This window comes from Fonsecaea nubica, assembly GCF_001646965.1.
Source record: "Fonsecaea nubica strain CBS 269.64 chromosome Unknown Scaff39, whole genome shotgun sequence".
NCBI classification, from domain to species: Eukaryota; Fungi; Ascomycota; class Eurotiomycetes; order Chaetothyriales; family Herpotrichiellaceae; genus Fonsecaea; species Fonsecaea nubica.
The window spans coordinates 72,614-96,382 of record NW_019173712.1 but is presented as its reverse complement, the minus strand read 5'-3'; the positions used below and the strand labels follow the sequence as shown (position 1 = coordinate 96,382).

At 51.6% G+C, this 23,769-nt stretch overlaps 6 protein-coding genes across 6 annotated transcripts; 3 read left to right on the top strand and 3 right to left on the bottom strand.

Moving 5' to 3' along the window:
- Positions 1–107: 107 nt before the first annotated feature.
- On the bottom strand, positions 108–4,472 carry AYO20_06261 (hypothetical protein; the record flags this gene model as incomplete). Its single annotated transcript, XM_022644552.1, has 3 exons — positions 108–4,137; positions 4,233–4,352; positions 4,432–4,472. 3 exons carry the CDS (start codon positions 4,470–4,472, stop codon positions 108–110), a joined length of 4,191 nt encoding a protein of 1,396 aa, XP_022499430.1.
- A 705-nt stretch (positions 4,473–5,177) lies between these two features.
- Positions 5,178–6,710, top strand: AYO20_06260 (hypothetical protein; the record flags this gene model as incomplete). Its single annotated transcript, XM_022644551.1, has 1 exon — positions 5,178–6,710. The coding sequence occupies one exon, from the start codon at positions 5,178–5,180 to the stop codon at positions 6,708–6,710; it is 1,533 nt and encodes a 510-aa protein (XP_022499429.1).
- Positions 6,711–6,883: 173 nt separating this feature from the next.
- AYO20_06259 (hypothetical protein) lies at positions 6,884–7,576 on the bottom strand (the record flags this gene model as incomplete). Its single annotated transcript, XM_022644550.1, has 1 exon — positions 6,884–7,576. One exon carries the CDS (start codon positions 7,574–7,576, stop codon positions 6,884–6,886), a length of 693 nt encoding a protein of 230 aa, XP_022499428.1.
- Positions 7,577–8,506: 930 nt separating this feature from the next.
- AYO20_06258 (hypothetical protein) lies at positions 8,507–14,026 on the top strand (the record flags this gene model as incomplete). The annotated part of the gene is made up of 5 exons (XM_022644549.1): positions 8,507–8,542; positions 8,594–8,614; positions 8,816–11,399; positions 11,604–13,618; positions 13,670–14,026. The coding sequence occupies 5 exons, from the start codon at positions 8,507–8,509 to the stop codon at positions 14,024–14,026; spliced, it is 5,013 nt and encodes a 1,670-aa protein (XP_022499427.1).
- Positions 14,027–15,668: 1,642 nt separating this feature from the next.
- AYO20_06257 (pyruvate carboxylase) lies at positions 15,669–19,579 on the top strand (the record flags this gene model as incomplete). Its single annotated transcript, XM_022644548.1, has 3 exons — positions 15,669–17,823; positions 18,037–18,110; positions 18,179–19,579. The coding sequence occupies 3 exons, from the start codon at positions 15,669–15,671 to the stop codon at positions 19,577–19,579; spliced, it is 3,630 nt and encodes a 1,209-aa protein (XP_022499426.1).
- A 2,828-nt stretch (positions 19,580–22,407) lies between these two features.
- Positions 22,408–23,411, bottom strand: AYO20_06256 (hypothetical protein; the record flags this gene model as incomplete). The annotated part of the gene is made up of 4 exons (XM_022644547.1): positions 22,408–22,549; positions 22,712–22,921; positions 23,047–23,119; positions 23,339–23,411. The coding sequence occupies 4 exons, from the start codon at positions 23,409–23,411 to the stop codon at positions 22,408–22,410; spliced, it is 498 nt and encodes a 165-aa protein (XP_022499425.1).
- Positions 23,412–23,769: the final 358 nt, after the last annotated feature.

Genomic DNA, 23,769 nt, shown 5'->3' with positions numbered 1-23,769 from the left:
GTTCATCCCTGATCGAGCCCACAATCAAATATCAAGTACCAAATAGATAGGAGATGAACCTCTTTATACAAAATGTGCGGTAATATGGAGAGCTCGATCATTTTTTCCTATGTCTGCATGCTCTGCGGCGCCTGTCGTGGGCTGCTCTGTTGCGCAGGCCCGTTGCCATTAACATTACTCTGGCTGGAGCTGCGCTGGTCTCTCGGGGTTGCGCTGCGACTCATTTGCCCTTGGTTTCCGTGTTGGCTTACTGGCCGAGCCATGTTCATTACAGGCGAGTTTGCCATCCCATTGGGCATGGCGGCCATTTGCTGCATCTGCATCGCTTGCAAGTTTCGCGCCGCGTGTTGTTGAGCTTGTTGCATTCTAATTCGCTGGTTATATTGTTGCAATTGCTCATTGGTCATCATATTTGGATGTCCAAGTTGTGCGGCAGCAGCGGCAGCGGCAGCAGCAGAGGCATTATTCCCAGCATTGACAGCACCAAGAGCCGCATTCAACGCCGCCTGGTTGTGAGGCTGAGGGCGTTTGTGATTCTGCCCCGCGGCAGCAGCCGTTGCTTGGTGTTGATAGGTTTGGAGCTGCTGCGATGCAAGCCGTTGTACCTCCTCGTCTGACAAGTTGGGATGGTGTTCTCGAATTTTGTTAGCGATCTGCGTCAGTACAGGAACATGTCCACTGGATAAAGCCTGGCCGGAATTAGCGGTGTTGGGACGAGGCGAGCTTCCGTTCATGTGGCCAGAAGGGGATACATTCCCGTTTGCGGTAGCAGCGGCCATAGCAGCACGATAAGCAGCATTACTCATGCCTTGGCCATTTGCGAGAGCGGCATGAGGATTGTTCGGCGAAGAATGAGAACCACTCTGAGCTTGGGCCTGTCGTAGAAGCTGTTCTTGTTGCGCTCTGGTGGCTTCCTGGAGCATTCGCATCTGCTGTGGTGAAGTTACTCCACCACGGGCGGCGAGTTGCGCTTGCATCTGTGCTTGCATTTGTGGGGTTATTTTCGGTGCCATCATACCAGGTGGTAGCTGCATATTCCCTTGCATTGCGGCCATCATGGCTGGATGACGGGGATGGCCATTGGGCATTTGCATGTTGCCGTTTGGCATTCCAGGTACGCCGGTTGCGGATGGAGCACGCATCCCCGGTCCAGCAGCAGGTATACTGTTTGGCAAGCCATTGGGTTGACCATTCTGGCCACGTTGTTGCTGTGCCGTGGCACGTTGGTGTGCAATGAGTTGCTGCCGATATATCTCTTGCCGTTCCGCAAGTTTCTGCTCGCGCTCCTGCTTGAGCTGCGAGAACTCCGCCGGGGTCTTATAAGAGGGTTTGGGCACATTGGCATCGTTGACTTTGCGCATGGCAGCAAGGTCGGCTTGATGTTGTTGTTTCTGAAGAGCTGTCTCTCGCTTTTTGGCCAGTTTCCGCATAGCATCCAGCATAGCAAGATGTCGTTGGGTCCTCTTCCGTTCGACTCTGACAGGCTGTGTCGTCCTCTTTCGTGCCGAGATCTGAACGTTGGCGCCCGCTCTTCTTTGGGCTTCCTCAAGCTGAGCAGTCACATTTCTCCCCGCTGCCTCAATTCTTCCCGAGTACGTCTTGAAGTAGGCCGTCTTAGACATATCCGCAGGTAGACCTTCCAAACCAATCCATCTCTCAAAGCATTCCCATGGTGTCCGTCTATCAGCGCCCGACGTATACAAACTTGGGGGAGTAAGACAGCTGGAAATGAGGGACCAATTGTAGGAATAATCCTTAACGAGCCTCTTGAGTTCATCGTCTTCCGCAGGTGTCCATTGCGATGACGACCGCGTCTCGAAGAAGGCTTGGGTAGGCATGGGATGTTCTGACGGCGGGCGGAAAGAATGTCCAGGGTGGATCCTGTCTCGGATTGCTTTGTTCTCAGGCATGAACAACGCAACGTTGGTCTCCTCCGGTGGAAGCGGCTCTGTCTTCTTCTTCGGTGAAGGGTCAGGCTCGTAATCGTACCGGCTGCGTTTCATTGGAGGCCTATACTCCTTGACTGAGAGCTTCTCGGTGGCCCACCTCGAAACAGGAACAATATCTGTTTTCCATTTCGCGTCGAGCCGTTCTCCTAAGTTAGATATAGAATGATCCAGGTTGACAATGGATGGCTCGTAGAGGGGTAGCTCGTTCAGAAGCTTGTCAAGAGCGGGAGTTTTGTCAACGGCAAAACTGAAGTCAGAAGCACCCAAAGAGAATATCGCGGCCGGAGCACTGGACATTTGCACCTCTCGCGGGTCTGCAATATCATCGCTCACGGAATCGTCCTCGTTGGAGGGCACCAGCTCGGGCGTGGGGTGCGAAGAAAGGATCGGTCCAGAACCGTCTTCCATAGCCACGTCCTCAGACTCAGTACTTCCGGGCAGATGCTTTGGTGGTCGAACGCGCACTTGTAGACGTTTTCTGTCTTCAGGGGAGCTCGTGACCCATTCTGCACAGCATTCTGCGAGCCCTCTGGCAGCTGCGAGCTTCCACTTTCGCTCTTCCCTGAAGTCGGTGCGCATCCACTTCATATGATCAAGCAGAAAATCCCAATGAGAGGTTGGTCTAGCTGCTTCATCAGCACGCTTATACTGCCTGAGAGGCCAGCGTTGCTTCTCTTGGAGTTGGTAGAGTCGTTTCAATATCCGACATTCCGCAGATAACTCGTACTCAATTAAATGATCCGAAGTTGACAGTGTCTTGTGGGCATTTTGGATGAGGTAGGACATCGTGGTCTGTCGAGACATCGAGTGTGCCTTGTTCTCGAACAAAGTATAGAGGTAATCCCTCTCGCCAGGCCCTGTTCTTCGCTGGGCTTCACCATCGCCGATGCGCGTCAACTCAAGATTCTCCTCATCGAACGCAGGTTTTTGAGGCTTTGCAAAAACCACTGTTGATAGCCGACTGCGTTCCTTGTCACGACGGTCGCGTTCGTTTAGTCGACCCTGAGAAGTTGTGCCACCATGTGCATCGCGGTGGATCACCGACGATGGGGATTCTGCCGGGGGGGTTGAGGTCTTCGGCATTTCACCAAGAATTTCCGATACAGATTTCTTCTGCAACACACCAGATGAGATCCTCGTTGCCCGTTTCGCAGGCTCCTGAGATGACGGCGTCGCGGGCACATTCTTCTTAGGAGTTGTACCCGTTATTGGGGCTGGACTTTCGACAAATCCACTCCCAGGCCGTGCTTTGGAATATGCGTCGTTCTCTGCTTGAGTGTCTATCCGCATCATGGGTCGCTGGGTCTGTGATGCAGCTAATACCTCTGCAGGAAGCTTACTATGAACATCAGAAGTTGAATTCATGGATCCCGCGTTGACCATTCCGGTCGTTTCGACATCAGCAGAGGGAGCATGACTTCCACTTGTGCCGTGCGGGTTCTTAGCTTCCGGCGAGGGAGGTGACCGTTCCAAGCCAGCATGCTCAGCATCCGAAGGCTTTCCCTCGTGAGCAATCTCGGATGTAACAAGTGGTACATCAATACCAGGACTCGTTCCCGGCGATCCAGCTGTCGGCGCAGGGGTGTTAGACGAGTCTGGCCCATTGGTGGAAGCTGGCGAGGATTGTGGTTCGGCAGCTGCTGGGATCGGAACGAGAAGAGGACTTCGACTGAGTTGACGGTCGACGGCAATGGATGAGCGGGGTTCTGTATCTTCCGATAGTCCAGTAACAACTGTCAGCGTGCTCGGAGGCTCAGACTCGGCGTTAGATGTTTGTCCAAGAGGAGGCCCCTTGACAGACTGAGGTACTGGGGACTTCAATTCACCGTCGGGGATGGGAAGATTGGGGAGCGTGCTGGCCTCGTCTTTCTGCGCGTTAACTGCTACTGCAGTGGACCCCTGGAGATCTGTCCCACCCCTTTCGTCGACTGTAACCTCGATGCCTTCATTGCCTTTGTTTTTGTCATGCGACTTCTGCCCAGTCGCGGGCTGTTCTGGTGGAATCGGTTTAGGAGCGGCTTTGGACCCTGGAGGTGACGGCGGAGTGGTGTTTGATGCATCTAATGATTGCTGTGCCCCAAGAGAGGGCGACGGAGGTACTGCACGCGGTTGCGCAGGCTCATGTTTTCGAGGTGGAAGAGTTATATGGATTCTAGGTGGGATTGTTGTTTCGTCGAAGCGACGCCCTCTGTGGAAGAGTGAGCACAACTAAGCCAACCGAGCCTCATAATTCATGAAAACTGCAACAGTGGTAGAAAGAAGCGAGCGACGGGAGATGCGTACTTTTCTAGGTCATTTGCATCATGAAAGGCCTGGAGTTTCTGCTTGTAGGTTGGGTCTTCGACGGAGACAACGATAGAGAAGAGTTCGCTTAATTTGCGCTTTCTTGACAGCACCAGGCTCCTATAATTCATGATATTCAGTCAGTAGACTGCGGGAGAGATTATGAGCGTCTTTGAGGGTTGTGAGGAATATTGCTCACTGTGCTTGAGACTTCTTCGAGCGCAAGTGCTCGACGGGCATTTCATCGGCATCGGCGAGGTCGACGAGAAGGACGAGAAACCATCCGAATCAATTGCTGAAAATTCGACAGGATGCGAAATCAAGTGTACAGAGATGAATAAAGAGCCCAGAATGAATTGTTTGGGCGCGTTGTGATGATTTGAGCCTCTTGAAGTTGGTAGACGTGTAGAGGAGGTGGCCTCTGGATTTTGGTGTTCTGTGCAGAGTTGGAGGCACAGGGCGTAGCAGTTACGAGAATCAGGGTAATTTGTTAGGCTTGCTCGGGCGGGGGGAGTGCACGGAGGGAGGGACAGCAGCCTATTCCACCTCCTGGGATTCTTCTTCGGGCAGGCAAGGGCAGGAGGGGGGAGACTCCCAACGCCATCAATCACCATCACCACCACACTGACAATCTGCTCCAGAGATTTTGGGGGCGCAGCCACTCCTAACACGACGCTAGTAAATTTTCCCTTTCAACTTCTTATGGTCAGTCTTTATTGCACCACAACTTTCGCAGACTCAAGCCATTCTAGCAATCTACTGTAGATCTCGTTACCTTCCATGCAGAGATCTTTATTAGAACGACCATACTCTGTTCCTGGAATCCGAATCTCGTTCCACGATCTTGTGCAGTGCTGGTCAAGCCACTCCCATCTTTCAAGTCCCCTACATCGTACTTCTCCAAATTTACAAATTTGACGAATTATTCCACTAAAAGTTCCTCCTATGGGCAAAAGAAAAAGAGAAAACGGCTCTAAGGCCACCAAGACTCCCTCCGAAAGCGTCAAACCTACGAGTGAAGAGAACACTGCTGCGAAGATCACCAAAACCAACGGCCATGTGGACGTGAAGACCACTTTACCAGTCATTCAAATCGTTGTGGGCTCATATGAACGGGCTCTACATGGCATTACTGCAACCATATCGAACCCTTCGTCACCAGCATCTCCGCTGTCGGTACAATTTGCCGATACCTTCTTGTTCAATGCACATGCGTCTGCCATCAAATGTCTAGCACTATCACCTTTGCCGGAGCCCGGTACTTCTGAAACACATGGCGTGTATCTTGCCACAGGCGGCTCAGATGAGAAGGTCAATGTCTTCAGCCTTTCCGCCTCACCAGTCAGCGACAATGAGAGACTGCCACCCATGCCCTCTCTGGGTAAGAACATCATCTCTGAAAATCCCAGAAATAGAGAGCTCGGCACTCTCCTTCATCACTCCTCTCATATCACGGCCCTGCATTTCCCCACGCGCTCAAAACTACTCTCCGGGTCAGAAGACAACACCATAGCAGTTACCCGTTTGAAAGACTTAACTGTGGTATCGACAATAAAAGCACCACGACCCAAAGCGCAAGGTCAGCCCAGTGGAGACACAGCACCACCAGGTGCCACGCCCGCGGGAATTAATGACTTCTCTGTGCACCCTAGCTTGAAGCTCATGTTGAGCGTCGGTCGAGGCGAGAGATGTATGAGGTTATGGAACTTGGTGACGGGAAAGAAGGCCGGTGTTCTCAATTTTGGTCGCGACATCTTACAAAGTGTGCGAGAGGGTAAGTACAGCAGCGGCGAGGGCAGACGGATACGGTGGAATCCTAATGGTGCCGAGTTTGCCGTCGCCTTCGAACGCGGAGCGGTCGTGTTTGGGGCAGACTCGAAACCTAAATGCAGGGTTCTGCCAGAGCCGCTCACCAAGCTACATCAGATTCACTATCAAAGCATCCCACCGAACTCGGACGAAGAGGACGCCACTACCCTTCTCGTTCTTTCGACCGAAGATGGCCGGATACTCTTCTATGATACCGACGCAATCTCCCCTCATTCATCGAATGAAACAAATAGCAGTGACCAGACTGCCTCAGTATCCCTTCCGGAGGCCACTCTTGTGGCGACCATTGGCGGTAGATCCGCAGGATTCACGACGCGGATCAAGGACTTTGAGCTCCTATTCCTGCACACTGAAGCCAACGGCCAAAAAGCCACGGCCATCGTTGCAGCGAGCAGCGACGGTACAGTCCGCATTATGCTCTTGCCGCTATCTGATGTATTAGCCGCCTTGAAGAGTAAGAAGCCGGTCCACGCCGGAACGATAATCGGAGCGTACGAAACCGGCAACAGAATCACCTGCTTGAAGGCCTTTGTCATGCTGCCTCCTAAGGACGATGAGGATGGATTTGGAGAAGAGGCTGACGAATTCGGGGGATTCGATGAGCAAGGAGAGAGCGAGAGTAATAGTAGCAGCAGTGATGAAGATTGATAATTGAGGTGATCAGAGGCATGTAGCTCAGCCGCTGTAAGGTTATATCGTGCACCAAGCCAGGACATTGTTGCTGATACCATACGAATGACCTACTTTCACCAGCCCAGCCCAGCTTGCTCTGTAGGAATCAATAGCACGCCACAAGTGCAAGCTGAAAAGTCTGGAGCTTCTCATTTCGAAGGCTGTATGCCCATCTTTCCTAGCCCCTTGACCACATTCTCGTAGACATCCTTGACCAACCCAACTGACGAGACTTTAACGACTCTGCCCTCCTTCTCAAACATGTCCACCACCGGCATGCTCGTTTCAACAAATGTCCGGAATCTCTTGATTATGCTTTCCTCGTTGTCATCTGCCCGTCCACTCGTCTTTCCTCTGTTCAATAAACGTTCTCTCATGACCTCTTCGGGGCAGTCGAGAAACAGTGTGCACTTTGAGGGACAGACTGACTCTTCGAAAAAGATGGCTTGGTCCATTTTTCTAGGAAATCCATCAATCAAGAATTTCCCGGTCCCGTCGCTCCCTAGTTTTGATCGCATGGCATTTTCCAGTAGCTTGACTGTGATCTCCATTGGCACAATTAAGCCCTCTTTGATATAATCTTTGATCAGTTGGCCGTATTCGCTACCCTCGGTGTTCTGCTCTTCTCTCAATAAGTCGCCTGCGGAGAGATGTACAAAACCGAAATCTCGAACCAGGTTTGCGGATTGTGTACCCTTCCCGGAACCAGGACCTCCCAGTACATATACAACGGTAACCTTTTGTGGATCGAAAGCTGGGGAGATGTTCGTTGAGGCGAGTGGAGCTTCTGGCTGGGCAAGAGGAGATGTCCCCGACGTGGGATCTATTGCAGGCGTCGCCATTGGAAAGCAGCTCTTCTGTCACTACCGTTCGCTGTGTGCTTTCCGTCGAAACTCGCTGGTAACGTTCGTCTGAGACTCTGTGCGCTTCTTGACCAACAGAACGTAGGAACCACTGCTGAGAAGGAATAAAATGAGGAAAGGGAAAAATCGCAGTCTGTCACCCTGGCCCCCTGGCCGGTGTGTGCTCGCCACACTTTGCTTTGACACGGGTCTGGTAGTAGAAGTCGGTGGTGGAGGAGGTGATGATGGTGCGGAATAGTGGCGTACAGAGGCTCCTGTGTATCGAAAACCAAGCGGAGACAATGGATGTCTGCTCAGAGAAGTGTTCAGTCTACGCGCGATCATTCCTTGGAACGAGCCGGGGGGGACAAAATGAGATCTGATCTGAGACTGACGCTGCAACAGACGAGAGGCCAGAGCTCTGGGAAATAATTGATAGTAAATAGTAAGTCCAGGTAATGACGAAAGCAGTTCCATGGGCGTGCATGGGCATGCGCCATGTGTCTTAGCACCCTAACAAGCCACCAAGCTTCACAATTAGGCATTTCCACGTGACAAAGACTGTCCCCAAGGTTGCATGCTGGGCCGCTGACAGGCACCCTACCGTTTGGCGAATCAATAACAGGCCCAAGCCACCAGAACGGACCTTCCTGTTTCTGGCTTGTAACTCCAGAAGATCCGCTCACTTTCTCAAAAGGTGTCTCTACTTTCCAGGAGCTCATCAACAATTGAATCGATTGTCCTTCAGTTCCCTTCTTCCACACCCCCACGTCACATTTATCGTGGTCTTGTTCCTGCTACCGTCCCTCTCCTATTCTTTCTACACTCCTTTGAGTTCGTGGATTTTGCAGTCACTTTGTCGGCCGTCCAGCGAGCGATCAATTACTTTTTCTCCAAGTGCATGAGGCCGCAAGGAGGCCGGTCGCAATCATGGCGCTTCCCATTCGGTTCACTGAACTGGTTCAGGTCTGTTGATGGCACTCGCGGCTGTTTTAATTCCTGGCTGACTTTTCACAGTTGACGAATCTTGATATCGCGGTAAGGGCACGCTCCCTGAATCGCAGGCGCAGTTCGACGTGAATGCCGGCATACGCGCGACGTGATCGATTCTCTCCTTTACTTCTGGAATTTCTACTAACACGTTTCCTCCCTCTCAGCCAGCCTCTATTTCCTTCAACACCTGTGTGAGTACACGTCCGGCACTTCCAACCGAACCCGGCCACTGACACCTCTTCCCAGACACTAGAATCCGATCACTACGTCTGCGTACGGCAGAAACTTAATGAGCAGGACAAACCTCAAGTCATAATTGTAAACCTCAAGAACAACAATGAAGTCATCAAACGCGCTATCAGCGCTGACAGCGCCATCATGCACTTCAGTCGCGAGATCCTGGCCCTCAAGGCGCAGGGGAGAACAATTCAAGTCTTCGACCTCGCAGCCAAATCCAAGCTGAAATCTACAATCATGAATGAGGATGTTGTCTTCTGGAAGTGGTACAACGAACGCAGTCTGGGATTGGTTACCGACACCTCCGTCTACCACTGGGACGTGTTCGACCCTACCCAGTCCGCCCCAGTGAAGATGTTTGAGCGAAATGCCAACCTAAATGGATGCCAAATCATCAATTATCGCGTCAATGATGATGAACAATGGATGGTGATAGTTGGTATTTCTCAAAAGGAGGGACGAGTCGCTGGTACGATGCAGCTGTACTCGCGTAATCGTGGAATATCACAACCTATCGAGGGTCATGCTGCTGCCTTCGGCACGTTCCATGCAGAGGGCAATCCTGCTCCTTACAAACTTTTCACGTTTGCGGTTCGAAATGCCGCCGGTCAAGGAAAGCTTCATGTTGTGGAGATTGATCATAACGAGAACAATGCACGGTGGGTCAAGAAGGCAGTCGATGTCTACTTCCCCGACGAGGCTGTCAATGACTTCCCTGTTGCCATGCAAATCTCCAAAAAGTACAGCATAATCTACATGATCACCAAGTACGGCTTCATTCACCTATATGATCTCGAAACAGCCACCTGCATCTTCATGAATCGTATTTCTAGCGAGACAATCTTCATCACGACGCCCGACTCTGAGTCCGCCGGTATTGTCGGAATCAACCGAAAAGGCCAGGTCCTCTCAGTCAGTGTTGATGAGAACACGATCATCCCCTACCTGCTCCAAAACCCTGCCAATGCCACCCTGGCTGTGAAATTGGCTGCCAGAGCCGGCCTGCCAGGTGCCGACAACCTCTATCAACAGCAGTTTGAAACCCTCTTTGCTCAGGGTAACTACTCAGAGGCTGCCGAAGTCGCCGCGAACTCTCCACGAGGATTTTTGAGGACACCGGAGACGATCAACCGATTCAAGAGCGCACCTCAACAAGCTGGTCAACTTTCTGTCATTCTGCAGTATTTCGGCAAACTCCTCGACAAGGGCAAACTGAACAAATACGAGAGTGTAGAGCTGATAAAGCCGGTTCTTGCACAAAATCGTAAGAACCTCCTTGACAAGTGGATGAGTGAAGGCAAATTAGAGTCGTCTGAAGAGCTTGGTGATATTGTCCGCTTACACGATCTTGAACTTGCACTGAAGATCTACCGCGAGTCAAATGTTCCACCAAAAGTTGTCGCAGCGTTGGCGGAAACTGGCCGTTTTGAGGAAATTCTTCCCTATGCGCGCGAGGTTGGATATCAGCCAGACTTCACCAGCTTGCTGCAACACATTGTTCGCGCAAACCCCGAGAAAGGCGCTGAGTTCGCTACTCAGCTCGCCAATAACGAGGGTGGTCCATTGGTGGATATTGACAGAGTTGTCGATATTTTCATGTCTCAGAATATGGTCCAGCAAGCAACTGCATTCCTGCTCGATGCACTCAAGGAAAACCGTCCCGAACAAGGCCACTTGCAGACTCGACTCTTGGAAATGAATCTCCTGAACGCACCACAAGTTGCAGATGCCATTCTTGGGAACGAGATGTTTTCCTACTACGATAAACCCAGAATTGCACGACTTTGCGAACAGGCTGGTCTTTTGCAACGTGCCCTTGAAAATACAGAAGATCCGGCTTCTATCAAGCGAATCATTGTTCAGACCGACAAGCTCAACCCTGAATGGCTTCAACAGTACTTTGGCCGCATGTCTGTCGAGCAGTCGCTGGATTCCATGGATGAGATGCTCAAGGTCAACATTCGGCAGAACTTGGCTGCTGTGATCCAGATCGCCACTAAGTTCTCTGACCTCCTGGGACCCAGTCGCTTGATTGCACTATTCGAAAAGCATCGCACCGCAGAAGGTCTCTACTATTACCTTGGCAGCATTGTCAATCTCAGCGATGATGGAGAAGTGGTTTTCAAGTACCTCGAGGCGGCTGTTACTATGGGACAATTCCAGGAAGTCGAGAGAATCTGTCGCGAGAACAATCACTATAACCCCGAACGTGTCAAGAACTTCCTCATCGAAGCTCGTCTGGCCGAGCAGCTTCCCTTGATCATTGTCTGTGATCGTTTCAACTTTGTCAAAGATCTGGTCAACTATCTCTACCGGAATCAGCAATACAAATCCATCGAAGTGTACGTTCAACGAGTCAATCCTGCACGAACACCAGCAGTTGTCGGAGCATTGCTTGCTCTAGATTGTGAAGAATCAGTCATCAAGAACCTGTTGGCATCAGTCGATCCTTCGGCTGTCCCTATCGACGAGTTGGTCAATGAAGTCGAGACTCAGAATCGTCTCAAGATTCTGCTCCCTTTCCTTGAATCCACACTGGCAGCAGGGATCCAGCAACCGGCGCTTTATAACGCGCTAGCGAAGATTTACATTGGTCAGTATATGTTCTGTTTTCTATCCTGCCCTTCCTACTGTTGGATTGCCGAACATCCCCCTCGAAGGGCACAGGCGCGCGGAAAAGCATCTACATGGCCAAAAGTGGCCAATATTCATGCCTTGGTGTTGTAGATCTCCTTGGTTCTTTCAGAATTAGCACACTTCGGTTTCATTGATATCCTTGCTAACTCATTGAAAATAGATAGCAACAATAATCCCGAGAAATTCCTGAAGGAGAATGACTTGTACGACACTCTGATAGTGGGTAAATACTGTGAGAAACGAGATCCCAACCTTGCATATATCGCGTATCGCAAGGGCCAGAATGATATTGAGCTCATCAACATCACCAACGAAAACTCCATGTTCCGAGCACAAGCACGTTATCTTCTGGAGCGTGCCGATCCTGAAGTCTGGGGTTTCGTGCTGGCCCAGAACAACACCCACCGGAGATCTCTCATCGACCAGGTTATCGCGACAGCAGTCCCAGAGAGCTCTGAACCCGACAAGGTATCTGTTGCTGTCAAAGCCTTCTTGGATGCCGACCTGCCAGCCGAACTCATTGAATTACTCGAGAAGATCATCCTTGAGCCGTCACCTTTCAGCGAGAACAGTAGTCTACAGAACTTACTGATGCTCACTGCTGCTAAAGCGGACAAGAGCCGCCTCATGGACTACATCCAGCGCCTGAATGAGTTCAACACGGAAGAAATTGCCAACATGTGTATCCAGCAAGGTCTCTATGAGGAAGCTTTGGAGATATACGTCAAGACCAATGACCACATCTCCGCGGCCAATGTTCTTGTCGATCACATCGTCAGCATTGATCGTGCCCAAGAATATGCTGAAAAGGTTGATTTGCCTGAGGTCTGGAGCAAGGTTGCAAAGGCCGAACTCGATGGATTGAGAGTCTCCGATGCCATCGAATCATACATCAAAGCTCAAGACCCTAGCAATTACAACGAAGTCATCGAGACAGCCACTCATGCCGGCAAAGATGAAGATCTCGTCAAATATCTGAAAATGGCGCGCAAGACCATGCGTGAGCCGGCCATCGATACTGCGCTGGCATTTTGCTATGCTCGACTCGACCAGCTACCGGAGCTTGAAGACTTTTTGCGCTCTGCCAATGTGGCTGATGTAGAGGCTTCTGGAGACAAGGCGTATGAAGAGGGCTACCACCAAGCCGCGAAGATCTTCTTTACCAGCGTTTCCAACTGGGCAAAACTCGCCACCACCCTTGTGCACTTGGGCGAATACCAAAATGCGGTTGATTGCGCCCGACGCGCGAACAGTGTGAAGGTATGGAAACAAGTGAACGAGGCATGCGTTGCCAAGAAGGAATTCCGTCTTGCACAGATCTGTGGTTTGAATCTCATTGTCCATGCGGAAGAACTGCAAGATCTTGTCAAACAATACGAGCGCGAAGGCTACTTTGAAGAGCTCATTTCCTTGTTGGAAGCCGGCCTTGGCCTTGAACGGGCACATATGGGTATGTTTACTGAGCTTGGTATCGCTCTGTCGAAGTATCATCCCGATCGGGTGATGGAACATCTCAAGCTCTTCTGGTCTCGCATCAATATCCCCAAGATGATTCGAGCCTGCGAAGAGGCGCATCTTTGGCCCGAGCTGATCTTCTTGTACTGCCACTATGACGAATGGGACAACGCTGCATTGGCCATGATGGAACGTGCTGCCGACGCCTGGGAGCACCACTCTTTCAAGGACATCATTGTCAAAGTGGCCAATCTGGAGATCTACTACCGCGCGCTGAATCATTACCTGCAGGAGCAGCCGCTGTTGTTGACCGACCTGCTCCAAGCTCTGACACCACGCATCGACGTCAACCGAGTGGTGCGTATGTTTGAGAAGTCGGATAACATCCCCATTATCAAACCCTTCTTGCTCAATGTACAAGGCCAAAACAAGCGCGTCGTCAACAATGCTATCCATGATCTTCTCATCGAGGAAGAGGACTACAAGACCTTGAAAGACTCGGTCGAGAATTATGACAACTATGACGCGGTGGAGCTTGCCCAACGCCTTGAGAAGCACGACTTGGTCTTCTTCCGACAGATTGCAGCGCAAATCTACCGCAAGAACAAGCGATGGGAGAAATCAATTGCACTGTCCAAGCAAGACAAACTATTCCGCGATGCGATCGAGACAGCAGCGATTTCTGGCAAGCCCGAGGTTGTCGAAGACCTTTTGAGATACGTGAGTATAAGCATTTTTGAGTGAGAGCGCAATTTACTGACATTGTCCTAGTTTGTCGATATTGGCAGCCGCGAGTGTTACGTGGGTATGCTATACGCGTGTTATGATCTGATCCCACTCCACACAGTGATGGAGATCTCATGGCGGCATGGACTCAACGATTTCACTATGCCATTTATGATTAGCTACATGAGCCAACAGGCGGCGACCATTGAGCAGTTGCGGAAAGACAATGAAGAACGCAAGGCCCGGGAAGCCAGCCAGCAGAAGACGGACGACAATACACCGATCATCGGCACTCGTCTCATGCTGACGCAAGGGCCCGCGACCGTTGCACCGCAACCTACTGGGTATGGCCACACTAATGGCATCACGCCGCAGCCAACCGGGTTCCCTCGGGCATTCTAGCGACGCAGCCTTGTGAGGTGAAGGTGCGGGAGAGGACCAAAATCCGGGAATAGCCGGGTCAGATGGGTGCGACGAAGAGGACAGGGACCGCGGATGAGTCGTGGTGGACACCCGAGGTCAGGGAGAAACCGGAACCCCACGAAACTGTGAGGAATTCCGGACAGGAAGGATTTCTTGAAGGAGAGAAAGACGAAAGACGAAAGAATCAAAATAATGCGAGAGCTTGCCGGGGAAAAGGTACTGAACATGTTTTTGTTCAAGGCTATGGTTCTCTCTGTTGTATGATGTTAGCTCAGTGAGGTAGAGGGTCATCCAGGACTACTATTTTTCCGATATTCCGTGGGAACCGGAAAGCGGCATGACTTCTGTTACCGGAGATTGTTCCTGGGGGGGCCATAGGGGGAGTAAAATTTCAATGGGATTCTGTTTGACGACGGGAAGGAGAAGATAAGCGAGAGCCGCAGCCATGACTAACTCCAATCATGGACTTTTCATTTTCTATCGATATTTGTCTTCCGCCCCTCGTGCTCCTTTAGTGGCTATCCACCCACAGGAACCTGCAGTGTGGGGAGAGTAAGGCTCGAGTGGGTGGGTGACTCAGTAAAGCTTTATCTGCAGCGCGTGATGCGGTGGTGTTTGTGATGGAATTCGAAGACATGTAGCCCTTTGGGAGATACTTTTATTGAGTAAATCCAGGCATCTGCCGAGTGCCTCGTACTGTACGAGGCACATAGCATCCAGTAGTGGTATACCTGGAGGGCTCGGTAATTCCGGGGAAAGATGTCCGAGCACCAGAGAATGGCAAGAATGAGTAAAGTCGGACTTGACCCCACATGATCGACCAGGAAGGCCACGACAATTCAACGTCACGGACCAACTACAGCAGGCATCCTAGTCAAGAAGTTGCCCCGAGGGTGCCCCCAAAAGGTACCTAAGTAGCAACCCAGGTACCGTTACTAGCCACCTAGCCTAGAAAATCCCCCCGGGCACCCCTAGCACGCCTATCGGCCAGCATCGGTTCTCTTGGGATCCGAATCTACACCGTGGCTGCCCTCCCCGCCCCTCCATTACCCATTTGAATCCGAGGCTGTTCGGGGAGCTCACCACTTCCTGCTGCCCCTCCGGAGCTCTTGCAAGTGAAATATCAATTAAGTTGGCAGGCACCAAGAACGCCCGTAGCAGAAGGAAAAAAGAACAAAAAGAAGCTGCGGCTGGGCTTGTTCCCAATCAACCCCCCACTCCCAATATATACACCTTCATCCCACCAATCCCTTCACCTGCTTATCTACCCACCATCCTCTCCCTTGGTGCTGCCAAACCAGAGCTCATCCAATCCTCATTCAGTGGTTGAATCTACCATATCTTTCCCACCTGGGCATCGACGTATTAACAGCTATTGTTTTTTCTCCCGTCATCCGGCTCCACGCCTCATCATTCAACAGAAAACAACAAACCCTCGCTAGAGCTCCCGGACCTATTTACCCCAGCTCCCCTCCATCAACTATTTGACCTCCCCTCTACATTTTCTCCGTCCTCAAATCCCTCTTACTCCCTTATTGTTGTTCCTTCCGAGCTCCAAGGAGCTTCATTTGCCAGTAGCTGCCCTTGCCAGCAGCCAGGCTTCACCCCTAGCCTTACAACCATGGCGACCACTGGCACCGATGCAGACCACGAGGATGGTCAATCACACCACCTTGAGCACTCGGTCCACCAGCGGCTGAGGGCGAACTCGTCCATTATGCAGCTCAAGAAGATTCTCGTGGCCAACCGAGGCGAGATTCCCATCAGAATCTTCCGAACTGCCCACGAACTCTCCCTTCAGACCGTGGCTGTCTACAGCTATGAGGACAGACTGGGCATGCATAGACAAAAGGCGGACGAAGCATACATGATCGGCAAGCGAGGACAATACACCCCCGTTGGTGCCTACCTGGCTGGTGACGAGATCATCAAGATCGCTCTCGCCCACGGCGTTCAGATGATTCACCCAGGCTATGGTTTCTTGTCTGAGAACGCCGAGTTTGCGCGAAAGGTCGAGGAGGCCGGCATCATCTTTGTCGGTCCCTCTTATCAGGTCATTGATGCTCTCGGTGACAAAGTCTCGGCTCGACGACTGGCCATGAAATGCAACGTACCTTGCGTACCTGGAACCGAAGGCCCAGTCGCCAAGTTTGAAGAGGTCAAGGCATTCACTGACCAGTATGGTTTTCCCATCATCATCAAAGCTGCTTTCGGTGGAGGTGGCCGTGGCATGAGAGTCGTCAGAGACCAAGAAAGCCTAAAGGATTCATTTGAGCGAGCTACCTCCGAGGCAAAGTCTGCCTTTGGCAACGGTACAGTCTTTGTCGAACGCTTTTTGGACAAGCCCAAGCACATTGAAGTTCAACTGCTCGGTGACAACCACGGCAATGTTGTTCATCTGTACGAACGAGACTGCAGTGTTCAAAGACGGCACCAAAAAGTCGTGGAGCTAGCTCCTGCCAAAGATCTTCCGTCCGAGGTTCGGGATGCCATTCTCAATGATGCAGTCAAACTAGCTCAATCCGTCAACTATCGCAATGCAGGCACAGCAGAGTTCTTGGTGGACCAACAGAACAGATATTACTTTATCGAAATCAACCCCAGAATCCAAGTCGAACACACTATCACCGAGGAGATTACTGGCATCGATATTGTCGCCGCTCAGATCCAAATCGCGGCTGGTGCCTCTCTCGAGCAACTAGGCTTGACCCAGGACCGAATCTCAACGCGCGGCTTCGCCATCCAGTGCCGTATCACCACGGAAGATCCTTCCCAAGGATTCTCTCCCGATACCGGCAAGATCGAGGTGTACCGATCGGCAGGAGGTAACGGCGTTCGTCTTGACGGTGGCAATGGATTTGCTGGTGCTATCATCACTCCTCACTACGATTCCATGTTGGTGAAATGTACTTGCCACGGCTCCACCTACGAGATCGTGCGCCGAAAGATGCTACGAGCGCTGGTTGAATTTCGCATTCGCGGTGTGAAGACCAACATCCCCTTCTTGGCCTCGCTTTTGACCCATCCAACCTTTGTTGAGGGAACGTGCTGGACGACCTTCATTGACGACACTCCAGAGCTGTTCAAACTGATTGGCAGCCAGAACCGGGCCCAGAAGCTCCTTCAGTATCTCGGCGATCTTGCAGTCAATGGAAGCAGCATCAAAGGCCAGATTGGCGAGTCGAAATTCAAGGGTGATATCATCATGCCTACACTATTTGATGAGCATGGCAAGGAGATCAATGTGGACGAGCCATGCACGCAGGGGTGGAAATCTATCATCGACAAAGAAGGACCTGCCGCATTCGCTAAGGCAGTCCGAACGAACAAGGGCTGTCTCATCATGGATACTACCTGGCGTGACGCGCATCAGTCTCTGTTGGCCACACGAGTCCGCACGGTCGACCTGTGCAACATCGCCAAACATACCAGCCATGCTCTCAGCAACGCGTGGGCATTGGAGTGCTGGGGTGGAGCCACGTTCGATGTTGCTATGCGATTTTTGTATGAGGATCCATGGGATCGACTCCGCAAAATGAGAAAGCTGGTTCCCAATATTCCCTTCCAGATGTTGCTCCGTGGAGCCAACGGTGTTGCTTACAAGTCACTCCCTGACAACGCCATTTACCATTTCTGCAAGCAGGCGAAGAAGAACGGAATGGATATCTTTAGAGTGTTTGATGCTCTCAACGACATCGACCAATTGGAGGTGGGTATGAGGGCTGTTCAGGAAGCCGGTGGTGTTGTGGAAGCCGCCATCTGCTATTCAGGTGACAGTATGTGACTCCTATCTGCCCCCTTGCTGACTCGATGCTAATCAATCCAATAGTGCTTGTAAGTGTGCCTTGTTTCCATGTTTGCTCGTTGTCCTCCTTTTCATCCGGAGATGGCATCCGCGACCCCCCGTTCGTCTGAGTACCGGATTGTACCGGGAAGATATCAACAGTGACGCTTGAGCGCTGGCCTTGCAGCACGACAACACATGGCAGCGGTTGCAACTCTCGGGCCGCTTTTGTCTCAGACTTACAAGCAACCCACGGTCCCCCTGGATGCGCTCTTTTTGGTTCTTGCTACGATTTCCTTAGTTATTTTGATTGAGCTTCTCAGTACATTTACTGACTTTTTCACCAGAACCCCAAGAAGAAATATAACTTGGAATATTACATGAATCTTGTCGAGAAGATTGTCAAGATTGGAACCCACATTCTCGGCATCAAAGACATGGCCGGCGTTCTGAAGCCCAAGGCTGCTCGTCTTCTTGTTGGCTCTATCCGCAAGAAGTACCCCGATCTTCCGATCCATATCCACACCCACGACTCGGCGGGAACTGGAGTGGCAACCTACGTCGCTTGCGCGGAGGCCGGCGCTGATGCTGTGGACACGGCATCAGATTCTATGTCAGGCATGACGTCTCAGCCAAGCGTTGGAGCGCTCCTTGCTTCTCTTGAAGGCACCGACTACGACCCAGGTCTAAATGGTCACAACGTGCGAGCACTGGACCAATATTGGTCCCAGCTGAGATTGCTCTACTCACCGTTCGAAGCTGGCTTGACTGGCCCCGATCCCGAAGTGTACGAACATGAGATCCCAGGAGGACAACTCACCAACCTGATCTTCCAAGCCTCTCAACTCGGTCTAGGCGAGCAATGGCTCGAGACGAAGAAGGCTTACGAACAGGCGAACGATCTCTTGGGGGATATCGTCAAAGTCACTCCCACCTCCAAAGTGGTGGGTGATCTCGCGCAATTCATGGTGTCCAACAAGTTGGATGAAGAGGGCGTCAAGGCCAAAGCCAAGGAGTTGGATTTCCCCGAATCCGTGTTGGAGTTCTTTGAAGGATACATGGGTCAGCCATACGGCGGATTCCCCGAGCCACTGCGCAGCGACGTGCTCCGTGGGCGCCGAAAGATGGACAAGAGACCAGGGCTGTACCTTGAGCCCATTGACTTTGCCAAGGTCAAGAAGGACTTGAAGGAGAGATTCAACACCACCGCGGAAACGGATGTGGCGAGTTATGTGATGTACCCCAAGGTCTTTGAGGACTATCGCAAATTCGTGGACAAGTATGGCGATTTGTCGGTGCTCCCGACCAAGTACTTCCTGAACAAGCCAGAGATTGGTGAGGAGTTCCACGTGGAGCTCGAAAAGGGCAAGGTTTTGATCATGAAGTTGCTGGCTGTGGGACCTCTGTCGGAAGCCACCGGCCAACGCGAAGTGTTCTACGAGGTGAATGGCGAAGTTCGGCAAGTGACAATCGACGACAACAAGGCTGCGGTGGAGAACACCAGCCGGCCCAAAGCCGATCCGGGCGACAGCAGCCAAGTCGGGGCTCCCATGTCAGGCGTGGTGGTGGAAGTTCGAGCCAAGGAAGGCCACGACATCAAGAAGGGCGACCCGATTGCTGTGCTGAGCGCCATGAAGATGGAGATGGTTATCAGCGCTCCACATTCTGGCAAAGTTGGCGAGATTCTGGTCAAAGAAGGGGACTCGGTTGCTGGATCGGATTTGATTTGCAAGATTGCAAAGGCGTGAAAGGCCTCATGGGACAGGGATCTAGATTGCAACAACTGTTTGAAAACGAGAGGGTTGTGACAGCCTACCTGGTTTGAAACCCAGTATGGATTATGGGGCAAGGAGACAGGGAGAAGGGAAGCATCCATTGTTATCACCTCAGGCAAGGCCGAATTGGGACCGTATTGTTATTTCCTAGTTGCTAGAAGACTTCTAGGCTGTTCTCCCTATGATACATGTGAGTCTATGCTGATAACCCCCAAAAAGCCACTGGCTCTGTCTCGAAAGGATTGTGAAGCATGTGAAATACTAAGCGTGCATGTGGTGTGGCCCTCGAGGCTGGTAGTCTTGGATTCCTCTGTCTGACCAACCAGGTGGCATATGTTGGTCGTCGGTTCTTTTCTCTCACTCGTACCTTTTTGTCTCTTCACTTCTTCATAGGTTCACACTATGACCTCAAGCGGGCACCACGGCACCAACGGGGCTCCGGGCTGCGGACCACAGACCACGGACCATCACGGCTGCTGACCATCCATGTCTCTTTGTCGACAACATCCACTTGGCTGCATCATGAGGCGCGGGGTACAATCCACCACCGAGGCCCCGGATTCCAATTCCACTGCGTTGATTGGGAGATATCAACCTTGTTACTGGCTCTCCAGGCTAGAGGTTTGCTACAAATGCCAGGGATCACTGCTCTGGACAAATGCTGACCAGACCTCCTCTAGGTATCTACCTGCGAGCTAGACTCGGCCTGATATCTCTCCTATTAGCCCTCCTCAAGGTCCTGTTCGTATCCCTAACGGACGCCAAAGCTGGGAACGTGGCACGCGAGTTGAACCAGGGCTACACTTGCCATGCCGCCATTCGTCCCTCCTCTCACTCCATCCTTCTGCTCAGGTGGTTCGATCGGCTGAGACAAAGCTTATGCTGGGCTCCTATTCTGGCGAGGGGTAGAAGAGAGGACGATGAGAGGGCCAGCCAGTACATAAATGATCGTCCACACCCCTCCATTACCTTGCGGGCTTCTCGGATCCAGACTGCTCTGCATTCCTCTCGAACAACACAGCTACCAGATCAAGCCGTCCAGTGTTGACCATTGACACTTCCAACAGCCCACAGTCACAAGATCCTTCAAGACTTTCTCAGTGAGCTATCTACACACCACCAGCTGCGTCTGGTTCCGCTTTTTTGAGCTTCATCTCTTCGATCCATCCACCTGTGTCATCTACGTCACCATATCCACGCAGCATCGATCGACGCTCACCCTTCTGAGGCCAGTATTCATTCAATAGTGGTATAAGTACTGTGGTTTCCCACCCAAGTACTTGAATTGGGTCCTGTCCTACAAAGTCTACTCATTTTTCCTCGACCTTCCTGTGACATACACCGAAACCCTGTCTCGGCCTCGACCAGCGTCACCAGGAATCATGTTCTTCAAACAGTACAACTACAAGCCACGGAGCAATAGCCAGTCTTCCCAGGGCTCCGCTGCTGGTAGCCCGACCAAGGAGGAGACGAAAGCTACCACAGGAGCCACAGGTCCTGGAGCCTCCGCTGGCGCTGCAGGGCGAAGACGGGTGAGTACCTCACGATATCCCCAACCCTTCTTTCGTGTCAGGGGCCTGCTACTTCAAGACTCATGACTGTTTGACTAACAACTGTCATCTCTTGTGTGGTTTACAGTCATCCGCCTCGGAAAAGTTCGCTGGCCTCACGGGGCAGAAGCGAAGTAGCCAGGATGAACGCAAGGCCAACTGGGCCGACCAGAAACCCGGCCAACCAGGCATTCTAGGCGGCATGTGGCAGAACTTCACCAAGGGATCCTAGAATCCTTCATGTGTCTGTGAGATGGTGATGTGGTTGAGCATGGTCCAAGTGTTATGTGCTACTGTTGTTTGATGGAGATGGAGTCAGCAGCTTGCGCGATTGTACCAGGCGATGAGTTTTTGGTGTTTCACAATGCACAATACACAATGCACAATGCAAACAAGCAAACAATCCGATGATGGGAAGGAGTACGACGGCTCGTTCAACGCCCGCCTTGCCTTTCTTTACTGTGTGTATCTCAGATGCTTTCTCGTCGACGGATGGACCACCACCTCTACTCTACCAATACCAATACCGAGCTACTTTCAGTTTTTCAGAGGACACCTACATAGCTAACCGATTAGGTAGCTATTAGCTTCATGGCGAGACAAAACCCAGTCTCTCTACTAGTTATCTACACTTGAGGTGTCTACCAGGTCGGGGTCTACTCGGTATGTGCAAAATATCATCCCGGATTCTCGATTTTCGACAATCTTCCGAACCGCATAGACCGTAGCACACAGGATTCGAGCACGGAGCACGAACACAGGGTCAGGATTGTAGGTTTCCAGGTACCGGAAAGATTCTAGGGACATTGACCGACGCACGCTCACGACAGGAGACATGAATATCGATATCGAGTCAACGGTAGTAGGGACGGCAGAAAAAACAAAACATTTTGTATCTTTCTTACTTCCTCCTCGTCCCATTTCCAGCCCAGCCTAATCTATTCCAGATCCATTCCAGTCCAGTCCAGTCCGGGTCAAGTCAGCAGCAGTGCTGTCATTTGGGGGGATACCAGACAGCTCTGAACTGCGTGTTTCCTGTGTTCCTATGTATGTATGTACCAACTTCCGAAAACCTTTCCCAAAAAGGGCCAAAGGAGAAGTCCCTTGGTAATAAGTGTCGTATTATTGAAACACGACTCTCGATGTGTGTCCCGTCCAGGCATTAGGCAAGATCCCTCCGTCTCCGTTCTTCCACTCCCCAGGCATACGGGGTCTGTGTGCAGCCCATCCACATCCACGTCCGCTCCTCAATTACGACACCGTCTTCTTCACCTCTTGCACGGCACCCTGAACCTTGTCCTTGGTCTGGCTGGCGATCGAGTCGACCGCGCCCTCAAGTTCTGTCTTGGCCTTCTCGGCGCGGATCTTTTCCCAGCGTTCTTTTCCATTGCCACTGTAAATTGCAAACACGAGCGATTAGATCGATTGAATCAAAAACGAGCTGCTAGCAGGTTTGATGCGAGTGGAGATGTCGGCGACGAATCTCGAGCATTCGTGCTTGACGCATTGCCGGACAACCTGGGGCCGAGCTTATATAAAGAAAGGTTGTACTTACTACCAGTAATCATACCACCGATACCCTTGTGTGAGCTGGGCGTTGAAGTTCACAAAGTGGCAGGCGAACAGCAAGTAGTTCTTGGGCGTCACGGCAAGGGCATATCGCATGAATGTCCCCGAGTATATGGTGAGCGCAGCTGTGAATTGTCCCGAGATGCTGTAGTCAAAAGACCCCATTAGTCTCCGTTCCTCAATGTCTCTGGGTGTTCTTGACCGGCCCCAAAGTCTTGATCCAACCCAATGGAGCAGACGATGACTGAATGCCCCCAAGTCTGTGTGCTTGCAGGCACCACTGAAGGATACAGATGGAAGAGGTGGTGGGGTTGGACGTACATTTCAGGATCCTTCTGTGTATCCAACACTGCGGCGATGGGAATGCCGAAATTCGAAGCCGGACCCCAGAAATCTGTCCAGCCAACACAGTCAGTACTCTTGTAGCTCGGATTTCATGTGACTGTATTGTGCTGTCGCTTTGTCTTGCTTCCCCCACTTAATCGTGCGGCTCAACAACTTTTTCCCCGTAATCGCTAGCCAACAGCGCAGCGACGATAGCGCGCAAGTAGCGCAGTTGTTCCTCATGAACAGTGGGATTGTGCGTCAAAAAGGCTCGCTGGGATAAACGTACGTGTGGAGCAGAAATAATCGAGGACCTTGTTTGAGCGAATCCGCGCATTGATGGCTTTGATAGTTGCGGCCATTGTTACGACACTTCTCGGTGTTTGCTCTTTTTCTTCCTCTTCTCTTTCTCTCTCTCTCGCTTCTAGAGACTCTCGACCAAACACACACCAAAGGGAATGACCGGCGCAAGAATAAACGAGGGCGACAGGGAGGATACGAGTGTGTAGGAGGAAGAGGTGAGAGTGGTTGAGTCAGAGGTGCAAAGAGCTGCGATTTCGGGGTTCGGGGTATGTAGTGGTTGAACGAAGGAGTCAATAATAATCAAGGCCAACGGCAATGGTCGAAGGAGCCCGGTCTTTAGCAGAATCTCCGCTCACTATGTCACGTGGCACCATTCTAGGAAGAACGTTCAGCCGCATATAATGCTCCAAGTCCACC